The 19,063-nt window shown below is 37.9% G+C and overlaps 1 protein-coding gene across 1 annotated transcript in view; it reads right to left on the bottom strand.

Annotated features, from left to right (window-relative positions):
- The window catches only part of COG5 (component of oligomeric golgi complex 5), a 318,307-nt gene that overhangs the window by 298,241 nt on the left and 1,003 nt on the right, over nt 1-19,063 (bottom strand). The window contains exons 2-5 of the mRNA XM_038390528.2: nt 18,378-18,517; nt 16,354-16,411; nt 5,673-5,727; nt 5,512-5,581 (exon numbers count right to left, since the gene is read on the bottom strand). Of these exons, the coding sequence (XP_038246456.1) occupies nt 5,512-5,581; nt 5,673-5,727; nt 16,354-16,411; nt 18,378-18,517 (323 nt within the window). The remainder of the gene's footprint in view (nt 1-5,511; nt 5,582-5,672; nt 5,728-16,353; nt 16,412-18,377; nt 18,518-19,063) is intronic.

Here is a 19,063-nt window from a genome sequence, read left to right as displayed (position 1 = left end):
ATGACAGACTCGCAGCCTTACTTATTATTCATTATTATATACACACACACACACACACACACGCGCGCGCGCGCACAATTGATCTCCACAATGAATTATCAGACTGAAGAAATAAGTAATGGAAAGTTATATTTAGATACAAGAGCAAAAAAAAAAAAAAAAGGTGAAAAAGTGTTAGTTCTAGAGTAGGCTGAAAATAAACCACCTACAATAATGGTTCTCCTAATTTTGATAAAATATTCTCCCTATTATGATAAATTATGCCAGATTTTAGGTCAGAGAGGAAAAAAATTCTTAAGAATGACAAATATGTAGACATTGCAACTACAATGTATAATTTTACTAATACAATTTCACACTATTTATCCTATACCTATCCTTTGCCAGTGTTTTGTTTTATCCAAGTTAATAATGGTTAATATTAAAAAAAGGTATTTATTCCTTTTACACTGATTAATTTGTGAGTTCCACTAGATTATATATTTGGGAATTTCTGTGAAGAAAAATATCTTATTTAATAGCTATGTAGTTCAGTGGTTTGAATACAAATAAATGAATTGCTAGTCTATTTTTCTATGGATTATATTTATATGATAAAATTTAAAAGCAGAACAAGTACTTCACACATAAAGAACATCTGATAGACCATGTTCAAATAATATATAAGATATTGAGGTCTCTGGATATTTGGATTGACTTGCTCAACTGAAAGCAAAAAAAAAGATTCTTTCTTCCTGGAACTACTCCTATACCAAACATACTAATAGAGAGGCATTAGCTGCTGTGGTTAAGGATTAAAAAAATCCAAAAACCTCTTATTTTCTAACCTCTCGAGTTAGTATTTAAATACTAAATACTTTCATATTTTTTAACTAAGAACTTCCTCAGTAACCAAATATTTGCCTGTAGCTGTTCCAGTGCAAGATACATCCCTATGAGCAATCAGAATACCTGACTTTTAAGTGTTCTGTCATGTTCCCAGTTTTAGTGTGTCCACCACCTTCTTGTCTTTAGAGCAAATAAATTTAGTTTGTGTGTTTTTTACTGGAGAAGAAAATATCTATTGGTGAATATTTTGTATTTTACATTACTTATATCTAAATACAAAAATGGTTCTATTATTGTCTGGTTTTCTATATAAAATGTAAAATTCATACACTATGCAGTTTATAAATGTGTGCTTGTTCAAAGGAGTTGTGGAAATGTTTGGTTAGGTAGCTCATTTTCTTTGCAGTTTTCTTTCTAAGATACATGTACCTCATCCACATATTTTAACTGTTAATCCCCTTTAGCTTGTGATCTGCAAAGGCAAGACTAAGACCATGCTCAGAAGAGGATTTTATGATGTAAAGGTGGAAGCATGTTTTGTGATTCTGCTGAAGCCCTTGGTATTGTGGGGGTAGAGCAAGGCAAAGAACACCACAGCAACAAAGCAGAGAGGTTAAAAGTTTGACAATGATGTCATGAAGGGAGTGTTTATAAAGAGGTCTTTATACTTTAAAACACTTAAGGATAGCAGAATCCAGAGCTATGCATACTGAGTAATACCTCAGTCTGCGAGTAATATCATAGAAATCAATGGGGCTATCTGCAAAGTAAAGTACTACTTAATACGAGTAACAGTAGTAGAAACAAGCCCTTAAATATTATGTGATTTAGCAAAGTTGTTCTGCTGCAATTCCAAAAGGATTGAATCCTCAACTGTAGTGCTGTTTGCATAGCTAAAAATCAGATACTTATCAATCTGAAACTCGAAAGTGCAGATCATAATATTAGATATGACAAAAAGACACAAATGGACAGGAAGAAAAAGCAAAGGGTATAACAGCATCCATAACTCAGGTACATCTCTAGCTTTACAGATACATTCCTAGTTCATGCACTGACACTATTGTAAATGTGCATGAACAGAAACTCAAATATTTAACAATAGTTCATTTAACCTTTCAGGGTTTTGTGTTTTGCATTTGCACCTCTCTCCAAGGTCTACTGTACAATTTATCACTATTATAAAAACCCACTGTTGAGGTGTTTAACAACTAGTAAAAAGTTATATTTATTTCTGATTACAAAATAAATAGTATTTTTCAATTGACCTAATACAAGTACTATAATGCAATCTCTTTATCATGAAAGTTGAACTTAGAAATGTAGAATTATATACAAAAAAAACTGCATTCAAAAATAAAACAATATAAAACTTTAGAGCCTACAAGTCCACTCAGTCCTATTTCTTGTTCAGCCAACTGCGCAGACCAACAAGTTTGTTTACATTTGCAGGAGATAATGCTGTGTGCGTCTTGTTCAAAATGTCACCTGAAAATAACAACACATATTTTCGTAGCACTGTTGTAGCTGGCGTTGCAAGATATTTACATGCCAGATGCGCTAAGGATTCCTATGTCCTTTCATGCTTCAACCACCATTCCAGAGGACATGCGTCCATGCTGATGGGTTTTGCTCGATAACACTCCAAAGCAGTGCAGGCCAGCACATGTTCATTTTCATCCTCTGAGTCAGATGCCACTAGCAGAAGGCTGATTTTCTTTTTTGGTGGTTTGGGTTCTGTAGTTTTTGCATAGGAGTGTTGCTCTTTTAAGACTTCTGAAAGCACGCTCCACACCTCATCCCCTCAGATTTTGGAAGGCACTTCAGATTCTTAAACTTTGGGTTGAATGTTGTAGCTATCTTTAGAAATCTCACACTGGTACCTTTTTTATATTTTGTCAAATCTGCTGCGGAAGTGTTCTTCAAATGAACAACATGTGCTGAGTCATCATCCAATACTACTATAATATGAAATATACAGTAGAATGCAGGTAAAATAGAGCCGGAGACATACAATTCTCCCCCAAGGAGTTCAGTCACACATTTAATTAATGCATTATTTTTCAAACGAGCTTCATCAGCATGGAAGCATGTCCTCTGGAATGGTGGCTGAAGCATGAAGGGGCATGTGAATGGGTTTCACATATCTGGCACGTAAATACCTTGCAATGCCGGCTACAAATGTGCCATGCAAACGCCTGTTCTCACTTTCTGGTGACATTGTAAATAAGAAGTGAGCAGCATTATCTCCCATAAATGTAAACAAACTTGTTTGTCTTAGAAAAGGAGTACTTGTGGCACCTTAGAGACTAACTAATTTATTAGAGCATAAGCTTTCGTGAGCTACAGCTCACTTCATCGGATGCATTTGGTAGAAAAAACAGAGGAGAGATTTATATACACACAGAGAGAACATGAAACAATGGGTTTATTATACACACTGTAAGGAGAGTGATCACTTAAGATAAGCCATCACCAGCAGCAGGGGGGGGGGAGGGGAGAGGAGGAAAACCTTAGTTGGAGAACACTTCAATCTCTCTGGTCACTCGATTGCAGACCTAAGAGTGGCTATCCTTCAACAAAAAAGCTTCAAAAACAGACTCCAAGGAGAGACTGCTGAATTGGAATTAATTTGCAAACTGGATACAATTAACTTAGGCTTGAATAGAGACTGGGAATGGATGAGTCATTACACAAAGTAAAACTATTTCCCCATGGTATTTCTCCCCCCCACCCCACCCCCCACTGTTCCTCTGATATTCTTGTTAACTGCTGGAATTAGCCTACCTTGCTTGTCACCATGACTCCTCTGTTTTTTCCACCAAATGCATCCGATGAAGTGAGCTGTAGCTCACGAAAGCTTATGCTCTAATAAATTTGTTAGTCTCTAAGGTGCCACAAGTACTCCTTTTCTTTTTGCGAATACAGACTAACACGGCTGCTACTCTGAAACTTGTTTGTCTTAGCGATTGGCTGAATGAGAAGTCGGACTGAGTGGACTAGTAGGCTGTAAAGTTTTGCATTGTTTTATTTTTGAATACAGTTATGTAACAAAAAAAACTACATTTGTAAGTTGCACTTTCACGATAAAGAGATTCCACTACAGTACTTGTATGAAGTGAATTGAAAAATACTATTTCTTATGTTTATCATTTTTACAGTGCAAATATTTGTAATAAAAAATATGAAGTGACCAGTGTACACTTTGTATTCTATGTTGTATTTGAAATCAATATATTTGAAAATGTAGAAAAACATCCAAAAATATTTAATTTCAATTGTATTCTGTCTTTTAACAATGTGATTAAAACTGTGATTAATCGCGATTAATTTTTTAATAGTGATTAATTTTTTTGAGTTAATCATGTGAGTTAACTGCAATTAATCAACAGCCCTAGTTAATATATATATTTTGAAGGACAGTATAATAGGGTGGGTGGCTCATTTTAATGCTGAAGGTATATCTGTTTGGATGGATGGTTCATATTAATTTGGGCTGAGGGTACGTGCGGATACAAGGGCAGAATACAGGTTGTTTGGTCTCCTGTATCTCCATTTCCATATGTATGATACTAGGGTGACGAGACAGCAAGTGTGAAAAACTGGGACGTCGTGGGGAGTAATAGGAGCCTATATAAGAAAAAGACCCAAAAATCAGGACTGTCCCTATAAAATCGGGACATCCGTTCACCCTATTTGATATCAAACTTTATGTCTTGGTATTGTTCTGTTGACGTTATTTCTCCCTTAATGCAATTGGAATTTAATGAAGAGTTTGGGGAATAATTTCTTTAATATAGGGATGACAAAAGTGCAGCCAGTTGAACTAAATGTGGCCCACACAGTTATCCTCATCTTTAATACATAAGTGAAACCTGCAGAGAATATAGATATTGGTGAAGAGAGAGGGACTTTATATTCTGTGTTGTAAGCGAAATCAATATATTTGAAAATGTAAAAAACAAAAACATTCACAAATATTTAAATAAATGGTATTATTTATTATTATTATTATTGTTTAATCACTTGACAGCCCTAACAATGTTATTAACTAACATATCTCCATAACAAATCTGATTGCTTATTTTCGCTGTCTTTACAACTCCTCTAGCACTGAGCTTCAGAATTAGAAAGTGGGAGCAAGTACAAAATGAGAATGGGAGAGGTTATATTTCCTATATTACTCCTGAAAACAGGGATGAGGCTAAAGGAAACAATTTTTTTAAATCAATTAAATGAACAACATGGGATTTAAGAGAACATGGAAGGAAGAGATACTGGCTCTGTGGGGGAAACATTGTTTCTAAAAAAAACAGTTGATTTCACATGTAGGTCAGCAGATTCTAGGAGAGTTCACTCACTCCCCACCCCCACTACACTAATCTAATTTGTGCCAACTTTGGTCTCCTACTTTTCGCAGAGTTGAAACTGAATTTTGCCTTGCAAAATGAAGCATTGCCCTTTTAACCCATAAATAGTTGCACCAATGCATTACCAAGGATTTAAGTTCACTGAGGAATTGAAGTCTCTACCAAGATGTTTTTCTTCATAAGGTAAGTGATTTAACTTATATATATATATATATATATATATATATATATATAAACAGTTTAAGAAATCTGGAAGCAAAATAATTATTTTGAAAAATAAAGTTAAAATAAGTAAATTTATAATGTAATTCACCTGAAGCTTTGCTAGCTGTGCTGTGCGAGACACTATTTTGTTGTATGGATCGATGATTTTGGCTCTTATTCTATTAAGAAAGGAAATACTTTTTAGAAATATAATATAGTGGAAAAGTGCAGAACTGATAAATACTTTTAATCACATAATGAATGACATACCTGTCAACAGTACTTTGTAGAGCACCAATTCTAGTCTGCATCATTTGAAGGACACCTGTGAAAAGAAAGGCATTTTACAGTCAATTAGAGCATAAGTTGTCTGACAAAGTTATAATTTTCCCACTTCAAATAAATCTTTTTATATAAAGTGAAATGCTGTATATTTAGAAATAAACTGTACAGATGATAAATCAACTAGTAGATTATTTTAATGTATTAATCTATTATGCACAATTTAGGGCCAGATCCTGAAGCTTTTTTGTCACAAGTAAAGCCCAAGAAAATCAGTGGGACTACTCATGGCATATAATGTAGTCTCCTTTAGTTGACGGTATACATTACTCCTGGGGGAATTCTGCACATCTGCAGACACACATAATTCATCTGTCTCTCATAATTTTGTATTTTCCCGGCATAAACACAGTTGGCTGTTCTGACACCACAGCAGCCTCTGGTGGACAAAAGGCAGAACTGCGGCACTTTTTAGGCAAAATGTTTTTTATGTGAGAAAATACAAAATTCTATGCCCAGTGCTGCAGAATTCCCACAGGAATAGAAGTTCATCACAGCACACTGCCCGCAGATCCAGATTAGGACAAAGTGGGGCACCCGGGACTGCTCGGGGTGGGGGTCACAGACTGGGGTTCAGAATGGCTAGTGAGGGGGGCAGGGCTCAGGAGCTAGTGGGGTGACAGCGTTGAGCCTGGGGTTGGGAGGCTTCAGAGACCCAAGGGGATGAGAGGTGTGGGGACAGGGGCAGAGGTGCCTGACTGAATGGGAGATGCTTGGGGTCAGCCACAGTCTGCATGGGAGAGGCTTCCCAACATCCTAACAATCCCACCCCACGAAAAACCTCCTACCCATACATACTCTCCAGGTTCACTCCTAGGCTCCTTCCCTCTCCCTCAGCTTTTCCGTTACCCCTGATTCCCCCAAGCCTGTGCACTTCTTCTGACAGGTATAGGAAATACAGTTCTGTATTGTAATTTAAATAAATTACACAAAGTTCTGTATTAACATGCCTCTTAAGAAACCTATTTGTCCAAAACAAAACAATTACCAGAATCTTTTTTTTGTTCTGTACTGTTACAGACATACTTGCTGACAGATACAATCATTTTGATAATTTGAAATAAATTAACTGGCATGATTATATTGTTATTTTGACAAAATATGCAGAATTTTGTGTGCAGAATTTTTAATTTTTTGGTGCAGAATTCACCCAGGAGTAACACATCCACAATTAGTCAATTCGGTCCGCGGTTCAAGAATACCCTTGGATTCCTTGCCAATACTAAGCTCTCACAACTACATCAGCAAGTAAGGCTCTTTAACCTTCAGTTGGCTAGAGGAGACTCCATCCCATCCTGGCAGACAATGGCCTGGCCCCAGTTATTTGCACATTCCGCAATTCTTGGCTAGGTTACAGCAATGACATATATATGGACATGAAGTCATCAGCACCCAGAAAACTCCAACTACTACAAAACACTGCAGGGCATCTCCTCAGCAACACAGGCTACCACAAGCTCATCAGAACTGTCCTCTACTCTCTACACTGGCTTCTTATAGAAAAGAGTCAAGTTAAAGGTCTCAGTCCTTATCTTCAAGGTGCTCCCTGGCTTGGGCCAGGGCATCTAAAAGACCCCTTAAAGCTCTGGGATGAAGACTGTCATCAACAACTACACTACTCTAGAACAACTGAACTCCACAATTAGGGCAAAGTTTGTCTGTGTAGGAGATAGAACCTTCTCTGGGGCCAGTCTGAGACCATGGAATGAACTCCTCCAGGAACTAAAGAGGATCACAAACCTCACCAACTTCTGCTCTAAGAGCAAGGTGCATTTCTTTGACCTTGCCTTCTCTAATACATAGCAAAAACCACCTTCCAGAACAAGACAGTCCATCGTATACATTTTTCCCCCTAGGAAGAGGATGAAAGCACAAACAACACGTTACAGAAGTGTAGTCACATTGCTTAATACACTACCGGAAGGTGCTCTGATACTACAGTGATGATTTATCACCTACTACTTTACCACAAAAAAGTTATATAAAAAAATCTATATAGAATATGGTGCTATTCAATGTGAGTAAGGATATCTCCATCTGAACCTTGCTGAAAACCACATTCTAAATCCTTCTAGACATGAAACCATAAAAGGGCAAAATAAGCTTATTGATGCTTTAAAGTAACAACAGCTTCAAATAACAAAAAAAGAATTCATATCCACTAGCATAGTGACTCACCATATTTTCAGTTCTGAACAAAATCAGCATTTATAGTCTGCTGCACTCCAAGAACACAGTTTGATGCCCAACACGGCTCTTCAGATAACACAGTTTGAACACAACCATGAGAGACCGGGTTTCTGAACTTGTTATGCTTAGCATACAGATTTGCCACGTAACCAATGTGCATGTTTGAACAATTGTAAGAGACAAGACACATACAAAGGCAGAACTCACTTGGCATTGGCAAGACTACAGACAACCTACAAAAATCATTAATTCAGAGAAGCCAATGTATAAGAGGAACTGAAAATCCAATCCAACAAGAAGAAAGAACTGAAACGTATAAATGCCCGTGTTCAGGCCGCTTTAGTTAAGAGTAAGTCAACAATACCACTACAAGCTCCTTTTAAGTTGGCTACAGAAATTACCAGAACAAGTCCACACAGGGATATATTTTTCCTAACATGTTAGATAGCCATTTTAGCCGCTTCTTTTAAGAGGGCAAAATAAAAAATTGTTTGCTAATGTGTAGTTTATACCCTCTTCAAAACAAGTAAAGATTATAGAATCATTTAGCAGCAGGACAACATTAATCGTCAGTATTTTTTTTTTTTTAATATATTTTTGGAGTGTCAGGGAGGATATAAAGGAATAATTCAATATGAGGTTTTACAACTACCCCACTCCGTACATTTAGCATATTTTATTTGTTTATATTTGGGGGTGGGGAATGCTTCAACAATTGTACAAGAACTGATTGTATTTCAAAAATTCCTTTTAGCAAGTAAATCCACATTCAAATTTTATATCACTTTCCTCTTCCCCTATTCATATGAAGGTAAAAGGTATGCTGTAGTGCAAAGAGGTTCCCTCATAATGCTCTGTCAAACCCAAACTAGAACACACGATTAGGGTATTTCACTCTCTTTGTATTCCATGTTGAAACTGCCAACAAGACTACCAAGTACTAACAGTCATTTTTGTGATGTCCACCTGTCCACTTAAAACTTGACATGTCTGCAACCTATGCTTGGAGAACTATGAAATCTATTTTGATCATTTTAAGCACACTCACGCATTCTAGATGTCTCACAAAAAAGTAAGAACATTGTGCCTGCCCCCAAAGTGTACAAACTAGAATTGAAGACAAGTGATCATCAAACAGATGTGGTTGGGGGAAGGAAGGAAACAGAAGGACAACGATAATGAGAGAGTGCAGCTACTCTATAAGATATGTACATATCTTGATGTTACAGTTCCATGTGTGTGCACATGACAAAACTATTTTCTCCTTCACTTCTCAGGCATAAATTTTATTTTTATTTATTTATTTGGAGAAATCTAAATGTGGCTAGCCAGGTCATTAGATTAAACAGGTTTAAAACATGAATTCCAAGCATAAGCGGTGGCACAGAAGACATACCTATGAGAGACAGATACAAAAGGGGTACTGAAGCTGGCATCATTGGTGGAACAGAGTTGGCAAGGAATTGAATGAGGGGGACATGAAAGTCCAAGATGTAAAGTTGACAGCATTTGCTCACCATGAGCAAATAGATTTTTTTTAAGCCCCGATTTAAACACAGGCAGAAATGCCTAGGTAAATGCAAACTGTCACCCCAAACATTTGGGCACCTCAATGTTCATTTGTTTTCTGATTTAATATTAAAGGTGTTCAATGTTTCTCAAACAATTTGGCATATTCAGTCCAGTGATCAGCAGGACTTTTTTTCCGAGAAAGTGTACGTCGTTATTCTTTTGCCCTAGTATACATGTAGGAGTCCAACCCTTCATGCAATATAGATACAATAACCATGTATTATCCTGGTTTGGCTAAGTCGAGTTGGACAGTTTAAGATGGGCACGGCAACACACAAGATGCCAATGTATGTGAAGTTTCAGAAGTCCCTTCCTACCAGGGATCCAGACCAAAATAAGAAGCCCAGGGATCCTGACCAACCTGGACCGTAAAGGTTAAAATAGTTGTAAAAAAAAGATACCCAACACATGGCACAAAGGAGTGGAGAAACATTTCAATGCCTGGCATTTTACCTTAATAGACAAAAGTCAGTGAGTTTGGGCATCATAAACCTTAAATGTGACAACCATAAAGCTTCTACTGAAATGTTATATTTCCACAAAAACCACAGCACTGAAGCACCTTATTAGCCCAATAGTTTTTATTATTAATTATTATTTTAAAGCCAAACAAAACAGAAGTTCAGACACAAACTGTCAACTTAAGGTTTTTACTTAACATTTATCTTTACATTGCAGTACAAAAAAAAAAAATCAGAGTGAACTGAAAAGGATGTAGAGAAATATGCCAGTACTCCCAATTCAAACTACTTAACTGTATAAACACAAAATATTATATTACACACTCCAACAAACAACCTTAAGTCTGCCCCAGCCAGCCAGCCACCCTCCATTCACAGGCGCATTCTTATTGTTCACATACACTAAATCTTCACACTTTTTTAGTCGGTGTTTACAAATGAATCCTCATATGTTGTATAAACATGTCAACTCTTCTCTCCTTCATAAATTGAGAAGTTCTAAGCTGATTTGTTACAGGCCTTTGAACATCCCAGTTATCATTTATTACAGTAGAGCAACAGTTCTCCTATATTTAAGATCAGCTTTCTGTTTAAAGCTCGACTGTTCTAAGTAGACTAAAATCCATATGGTTAATCGGATCGCCTTGAAATGTGGAGTGCCTTAAGGGAGCAAAGGATACTGTTAGGACCCAAATTTGGGGCCATCTGAGCCCCAAGATGCAGACCCCATCAAAAACAGCTTTTTCTGAAATGTTACACATTTTTTTGCTCACAGATAGAGATTAAACCAGGGCTCAGATCATCAAACCAGGACTCAGATAATCATCTGAAATGCTCAATGGTTACCCCAATAGAGTGCATGGCACTCATCAACCCTTTGGAGGAAATCAAACTAAACAGTATTTGAAAATGAGTTTCTTCTTTAGTTCATCATCATCATCGCTTGTTGCTTCAAAGCCACAACCAATACCCAGAGTTGTCACTTATCTTGACTAACTGCTCAGGAGTATATGATGTTGACAGGGGGCACTGCATCAGGCTGTGTTCAAGTGTTTGCCTAGATTCTCCATACTCACATTTGGGGTCATTCCTCAGCTTCCTCTTGGTCATATTACCAGCATTTGCTATCTCAGCTCTCGCTCAATTTAGAGTACACCAGTGTTTTCCTTCAAGGCCAGTACCTGGATGGAGTTATTCTAAACTAACCAGGTTCTCCAAGATCATTGGCATTTCCCAGCATTTTGTTACTCAGTAACTTCCACACCGATATTCTCCTGTTAGACACACTAAGGTTTACACGCCTAATAGATTACACAGAGCATGTGCAGAGAGGCTAACTATTTGGAAAACTACCTCTATATCATAGAAGATAGGTGTCTCTGAGGGTACATGACAGTCATCAAGTTCAAGCACTGAAAGTTCAAATCCAAATTCAGGGTAGATATTAAACAACAGGCATAATCCTCCAATCTGCCTCTAACAAAGGGGGATTTTTATTTTGGGGAAACAATCTGAGCATGGCAGAATACTGTATTCAGAAGGCACTGAAACTATTTGTTGTTGTAGTAGTTTTAGAAAATAAATGACAAAAGCAAATGCTTGCTGGGAAGGAGGGTAGTAAGGTGTGGAAGTGTAGATGGTAATAGGAGGAGAGATTGTGGGGAGAGGGGAAGGATCACATGGAGAATAGGGCCAGGGTACCTGTTTGTCCCACATTCCCCTCCCATGTGTGTGCATGCATCACTATTTGGGGGGCCCCAGTCAATCTACAAGGGTGTGATCTTTTGGGGCTTGAATAGGGACTGGCAGTGGCTGACTCACTACAAAAGCAATTTTCCCTCTTTTAGTATTGACACCTCCTCATCAATTATTGGGAGTGGACTACATCCATTTTGACTAAATTGGCCTTCAACATTAGTTCTCCACTTGTAAGGTAACTCCCTCTCTTCATGTACCAATATATATTTATGCCTGTATCTGTAATTTTCACTTCATGCATCTGAAGAGGTGGGTTTTTTTACCCAGGAAAGCTTATGCCCAAATAAATCTGTTAGTCTTTAAAATATCAACAGCAAGAGAATGTATCTCATTCAGATGAATGGGCCTGTCCTGTAGTAGGTGACTTCTGGGTATTCTTCTGGCTCTGTCAATCTGTTTCTTCACTTCAGCAGGTGGGTATTGTAGTTGTAGGAATGCATGATAGAGATCTTGTAGGTGTTCGCATTTGCTCCAACCCCTCAGACAGAGACGAACACCTACAAGATCTCTATCATGCATTCCTACAAACTACAATACCCACCTGCTGAAGTGAAGAAACAGATTGACAGAGCCAGAAGAGTACCCAGAAGTCACCTACTACAGGACAGGCCCAACAAAGAAAATAACAGAACGCCACTAGCCATCACCTTCAGCCCCCAACTAAAACCTCTCCAACGCATCATCAAGGATCTACAACCTATCCTGAAGGACGACCCATCACTCTCACAGATCTTGGGAGACAGGCCAGTCCTTGCTTACAGACAGCCCCCCAATCTGAAGCAAATACTCACCAGCAACCACACACCACACAACAGAACCACTAACCCAGGAACCTATCCTTGCAACAAAGCCCGTTGCCAACTCTGTCCACATATCTATTCAGGGGATACCATCATAGGGCCTAATCACATCAGCCACACTATCAGAGGCTCGTTCACCTGCGCATCTACCAATGTGATATATGCCATCATGTGCCAGCAATGCCCCTCTGCCATGTACATTGGTCAAAATGAACAGTTTCTACGTAAAAGAATGAATGGACACAAATCAGACGTCAAGAATTATAACATTCAAAAACCAGTTGGAAAACACTTCAATCTCTCTGGTCACTCGATCACAGACCTAAGAGTGGCTATCCTTCAACAAAAAAGCTTCAAAAACAGACTCCAACGAGAGACTGCTGAATTGGAATTAATTTGCAAACTGGATACAATTAACTTAGGCTTAAATAGAGACTGGGAATGGATGAGTCATTACACAAAGTAAAACTATTTCCCCATGGTATTTCTCCCCCCCACCCCACTCCCCACTGTTCCTCAGATATTCTTGTTAACTGCTGGAAATAGCCTACCTTGCTTGTCACCATGAAAGGTTTTCCTCCTTCTCCCCCCCCCCCCTCTGCTGGTGATGGCTTATCTTAAGTGATCACTCTCCTTACAGAGTATATGATAAACCCATTGTTTCATGTTCTCTGTGTGTGTATATCCATCTCCCCTCTGTTTTTTTCACCAAATGCATCCGATGAAGTGAACTGTAGCTCACAAAAGCTTATGCTCTAATAAATTTGTTAGTCTCTAAGGTGCCACAAGTACTCCTTTTCTTTTTGCGAATACAGACTAACACAGCTGCTACTCTGAAACTTAAATTTAAGTATTTTTTACTCTGTGAATATTGTCAATGTGGAAGATAAATGGTGTGCAGACCATGTCATCAATTTGGATGAAGGGCAGAGTTAAGGCCGTTTTGTGGAACTGTAACTTTATATTTCTAAACTTTCTAGTATTTTATAGAGTTATTTGTTTTTAGTGTAACTTTACCTTTGAATTTCCTGGCTCTCTCACCTTTTAAACAACATTAGTCTATTAAAGTTTTCTTCTTAAAAAGGTATTTGCAACCCTAACTCCACCTTACATTTTTATTCAGGAATTCACTGTTTTGTGGCAACAGAAAAAAAAAAAATACCGCAGTGTTATGTTGGTGTATTTGCTTGGAAGTTGTGAGGTGGCCACTTTAAGCCTTTCAGTTTTTGTAAACTAAAACTTCTAAAACTTCTCTCTCCCCACTAGCTCAATCCAGTCCACCCCATCAAACCATACCACTTGTCAAGCTGCACATTGTTTCCTAGGTTTTATCATCCATGTGCTCTGGAAGGTAGCAGAGCTAGGATACAAAGAAGAGTGTAGGGAAAAACAAATAAAAATTAAAAACAGAGCCATGGAGAGATTCACAGACTTGCCTAAATGAATTTCCATGGGATGTAATGTGATCCAGACTAGAGTATAGGGACTGACAGTCAAGATTCTACTCTGATACAGACTTGCTGTAACACCTTGGACAAATCATTCGACTTTTGTGGACAATGAGTTACTTCCTTACCTTAAGGGAGACCATTAGACATAACTAATTTTTACACAGCTCTACGAGATCAGTGGACAAAAACCATAAGGCTTAATTATTAAGGCTATACAAGCTTAATTATTAAGGCTATACAGGATGGAAGAATGGAGAATAGAATTTAGAAGCATCTGGCTTTTAGCCCTCTACTGAGTCCACTAGTCTATAGTGCTTCTATGCAGTGCCTTTCAGGGAGCAGGAGGACATGCAGCTTTGGGAATACTGACATGCAAAAACTAATGCACAGTTTCTCACTAAATGAGCTGCTGGGGCAAGGGGGCGGGAATTAGAACCATCTTTATGAACACAATTCCGGCAACACAGTCAAAGAGAGCAGCTTATAATACTATAAAGAAGGATGCAATTGCAATTTGTGGTTATAGTTTGTAAGATAGGAATTGAACTCAAAAGAAGGCAGATGAACTGGGGTGAGACCACAGGACTGGAGTTGGGCAACCCAAACTCTGATGAAACAGACACACTGTATGACTTGGACAAGTCATTTAACCTCTTCATACTTTATTTTCATTAGTTTCAAAACGTGGGTAACTTACCATGTATACTGAATAGGGGTGGTTCAAGGCTGAATTAATGTTTAAATACCTTTGCCATCGTAGAGTGAAGTCTCCAAGCAAGTTCCATAGTTCAGACTTCCCAATAAGAGTAGAGTGCCTTCAAAACCAAGCGTGGTTTTAGGGCATTTAAGTTCAACTGGGGACAAACTGCTACTGGATGAGGAATGTGACTGGGGGACATTTATCAGTCCATTAATCAAACTATCAACACTTGCCCATTTCAATCATTTGAATGTGGAGTACAAACCATCTTCCTAAGCATTCATTTGCCTGGAAATTTAGAAAACACTAGCATTTTAAGGATTGACACTGCTGAGTTGAGGAGAGTTTAGCAATTTTGATACACAAGTCTGACAATTCATTTTTCTTCTTTTCTGGCAGACACACTTCTCTGCTTGTCTAGCTGTAACACAGTAACTTTTGAACAGCACATCAGTTTAATTCCAAAATTTCCAGGATTGTTCTAGGCATCAGAGGCCAGAGCCCTTTTGATTTTGCTGAAAATCAGAAGAGGAAAAGGGGGACACAAATCCGCTGGCATCTGGTTAGCACATTCATCAGTTTTAACCGGGTTTATAACTGTTGAACTGGTTGAAAGCCTGTACTGAGAAAGTAGCTATCAATGATTTGCTGTCAAACAGGGTGGTCATATCTAGTGGGGTCCTGCAGGGATCAGTCCAGGATCTTGTACCATTCACTATTTGCATTACATGTCTTGGATAAGGGAGTGGAGAGTACACTCATAAAATCTGCAGATGCCACCAAGCAAGACTGTTAGCAAGACCGTAAGGGCTAATGCAGTGGTTCTCCAACTTTTGTGCTGGTGACCCCTTTTATGTAGGAAGCCTATGAGTGCGACCCCTCTTCTAAATTAAATACGCCTTTTTATATATTTAACACCATTATAAATACTGGAGGCAAAGCAGGGTTTGGGGTGGAGGCTGACAGCTCCTGACCCCCATGTAATATCCTGACCCCAAGATTGAGAACCCCTGGGCTAATGGGACCCAAAATGTAATCTTAAAGTAAGTGAGATTCTGAAACCTTATATCTATTTTGAAGAACCACATAATGACCAGTTTTTCATGCAGACATGATAGTTTCCAAATGAGGACTTTTTGATCAGCAATTGGTATTATACCAGACCCCAACCAGTGGAGTCAAAAATCTGTATTTAATTTTGCAGCCTCTTACTACAAAAAGGAAGTGATGCAATTAAGACCACAAAATAATTACTTTGGTTTTTATTTGTAGATTAAATGGCATTAGAAACATGTTCCATCATTCACAAGCTGGTATTCATGGCAACATGTATCTGTATGGTGTGTTAGTTGACAGACTGGAGACTACTATATGGAATTTTTAGAACAATGTGAGTTTTCAGGATACTTACAGAAACTTGATTGCATTATTTAAGTTGCTTAGAACATTCTTTCTATTAACAAATCTCTCTATAGTGTAATTACATTAAAAAGTATTAACAAAATATGGTCCTTACAGCTCCATCTGCCGACATTAAAGAAAACTGCCATGTGTTAATAAAGTAAGACCTCTGTCCAGTAACATTACTACTTAACAGTCTGATGCCACCTTAATTATGAAGCTATTAACAGTATCACCATTATACTAAAAATTAACCAGCATAAAATAAATGTATACCTTCCAGAGATCCAATCCCAGTTGCCTGTGCCAATAAGTCCTCATGTCTTGCAACTACCTGAAAAATGAGACCACCAATCATTACTTGCAAGGCTAATTCCAACAATACAAACTCAGATTTTCTTTAAGCATATATCCATGAGTGGGTTTAAAAGAGAAAAGTGATTCTTAGGGTAGAAAGAATTCCTGAGTGATAAGGGATCTCTCTGTTTTTCCCCACGAGCTTTAAAGACAAACCCCTCTACCTTGTAAACTCATTTGTGTCCATAATAAATTTTAAATCAGATGAGAATCCTCACAGTCAGCACCAAATGGATATATTTTATGCTTTAAGAACACAAACATTTTATTAATACAAACTTTTTATTTATTCAATTTTTTTTTCTGAATTAACATTCAGCACCTGGTGTAGCCAGGCAGATTACAGCAGATGATGTTTAAGTTTACCCACCATCCAGTAATTAACCTTAGTCCTTGCCTTCTTTTCATATTTTGACTCAACTGGCATCCTGGGTTTAGAAAAATCCAGGGTTTCGTTAAATATGTGATGTGGAAAAACATTTACAAAGGATTAATTGAGAAAAATTCAAGTTTCTTATACAGCTGGGACATGAACAAAACGTTTACACAAGTCTCTACAAGAGAGAAGCTTCTAACTAGCCCACAGTGCCACCACACCCTGTAAAGTATTTACAGTTAATTCTATAATTCTATATTTAGGACAATCATCCTGTTAGATATGCACAACAGATCTGAAACTCTGCTATTCTGCTCTCTTTACATGAATGTTCTTCTATTGGTGTCAAAGGATGTTCCACACAAGGAGGGGGATCTTTCATGCAGCTCTGAGAAAGTCTTTTGCTGTTCTATTACTTCTGCTAACAAACACCAATAGTAAGAATATGCGATTCCTATGAGGAAAATCCCAGATTTACGGGTGTATTCTACACCTGATAGATATACAAAAGGCCCTAGCAAATTCGTAGCCATGAAAAATGCATCATAAACTGCGATGCCTGATCTCTCCTTCCCCTCGATACCTGGCAATTGTAGGGGAGGGGCAGGACTGGTGACATCCAGCCAAGGGCGCTACCCAGCTCTTAAGGCAGCGTAAGAGTGGCAATCCTGCAACCCCCCACAACCTCTCTTTGGGTAGGGACCGCAACAGTTACAACACTGTGAAATTTCAGATGTAAACATCTGAAACCATGAAACTGACTATTTTAAAAATCCTCTGACTGTGAAATTGACCAAAACCGACTGTGATTTTAGTAGGGCCCTAGATATAGATGCATGAGTGTTGGGAATGGCACTGGTTATGCAAACAAAGAACTACACCCCTTACATTTATAATTTTAGCTTTCTATTACATTATTTACTAACTGCAACAATTATTGAATATTTCATATCATCCATTAGTACACAGTCCTCTGTGTAGTTATTTTTACACATGTTCCCAATTCAAGAAGCTCAGAATCTTTCTGAAAGTACCAAATAACCACTATCAGTTACTTGATCACTCAATAATATAAATTTAGATTTGTCTTATGTTTGTAACAGGTAATTTTTTAAAAACCAGTTCCCAATGAAAATGTCAGAAAGCAGAAGAGAGGAGGAAGTGCATCAAACAAGCAATGTGGTTAACATTCTTGAAAGACACACACTAGGTATGACTAGGTAGCCCGTGGAAAAGAGCCTCCTAGACCAGGTTAACAGACTTAGGCTCATGCTAGCGCTCTAAAAAACAGCTGTAGACAGTGCTTTGAAATTGCAGCTCGGACTCTGAAAACTAGGGAGGCAACTTCAAATGCTGCCTACACAGCTATTTTTAGAGAACTAGTGCAAGCCCAAGACTGTGGACCTGGGCTGGGAGGCTCACTGCTGTGGGTTGTGTAGGCATACCCTTAGTCACTAGTTGCTGAGAATGTGGGGTAACTTTAGGAGCATGCAAAACTGAAATACTGAACTTTTAAACTATGTTTGTACATGATTGCCCTGAAACAAATGACATATCTGGCACTTACTTGTAAGTGTAGCTCTTTATCCAGTTGACTGATTCCTTGAGCAAGTTTTGCTAACTGTTCAGCTATCACAGCTTGATGAATAGATTGAGAAGTATAAGCCTTTACATCGAAGTCCTCTCTTAAAAAATCAGCGTAACATTCTGAAAAATATATTTTAAGTGGTTTATTTTTCATACCACAAAAGATACATACATATTTAAGGATGTAAAGAACTGCGGGTACACTAGACCTATACCCCATGTTATCAGCAGGTGTGGTCTGGTTTCTACAATATAACTGGACATTGATTTAAGGAGCAACCTTTAGTAAAAATAGCTAATTTAAAGGAGACATGCTTGACCACATCATTTTTATTGCCCATGTCCTGTTGCTTAAATCCAAAACTGGATAAAGCCAGCTTTTCAGAAATGCATTACACTAAAACTATACTTCCCATTTCCTCTTCAGAATTTTGTAAGCTAAATACGATGAAGTTTTACCCAGAGTAAAACTACCAAGAATCTCAATCAGAAAACTGACAATTGCAACTGACTCCATCAAATCATATCACAATCTTGTAAATGGATTAATTTCTATGGAACTAAATTAAAACCTCCAAAAGATTTTCATTTGTGATCCACATCAGAACTAAACCAGAGACTCTAAACATTAACAATGGTTACAATTATTTATTACATCTCCTAGCT

Source organism: Dermochelys coriacea, chromosome 1 (genome assembly GCF_009764565.3).
Source record: "Dermochelys coriacea isolate rDerCor1 chromosome 1, rDerCor1.pri.v4, whole genome shotgun sequence".
Lineage (NCBI taxonomy): Eukaryota > Metazoa > Chordata > Testudines > Dermochelyidae > Dermochelys > Dermochelys coriacea.
The sequence above is the reverse complement of the archived record's forward strand: the minus strand, read 5'-3'. Positions and strand labels throughout refer to the sequence as shown.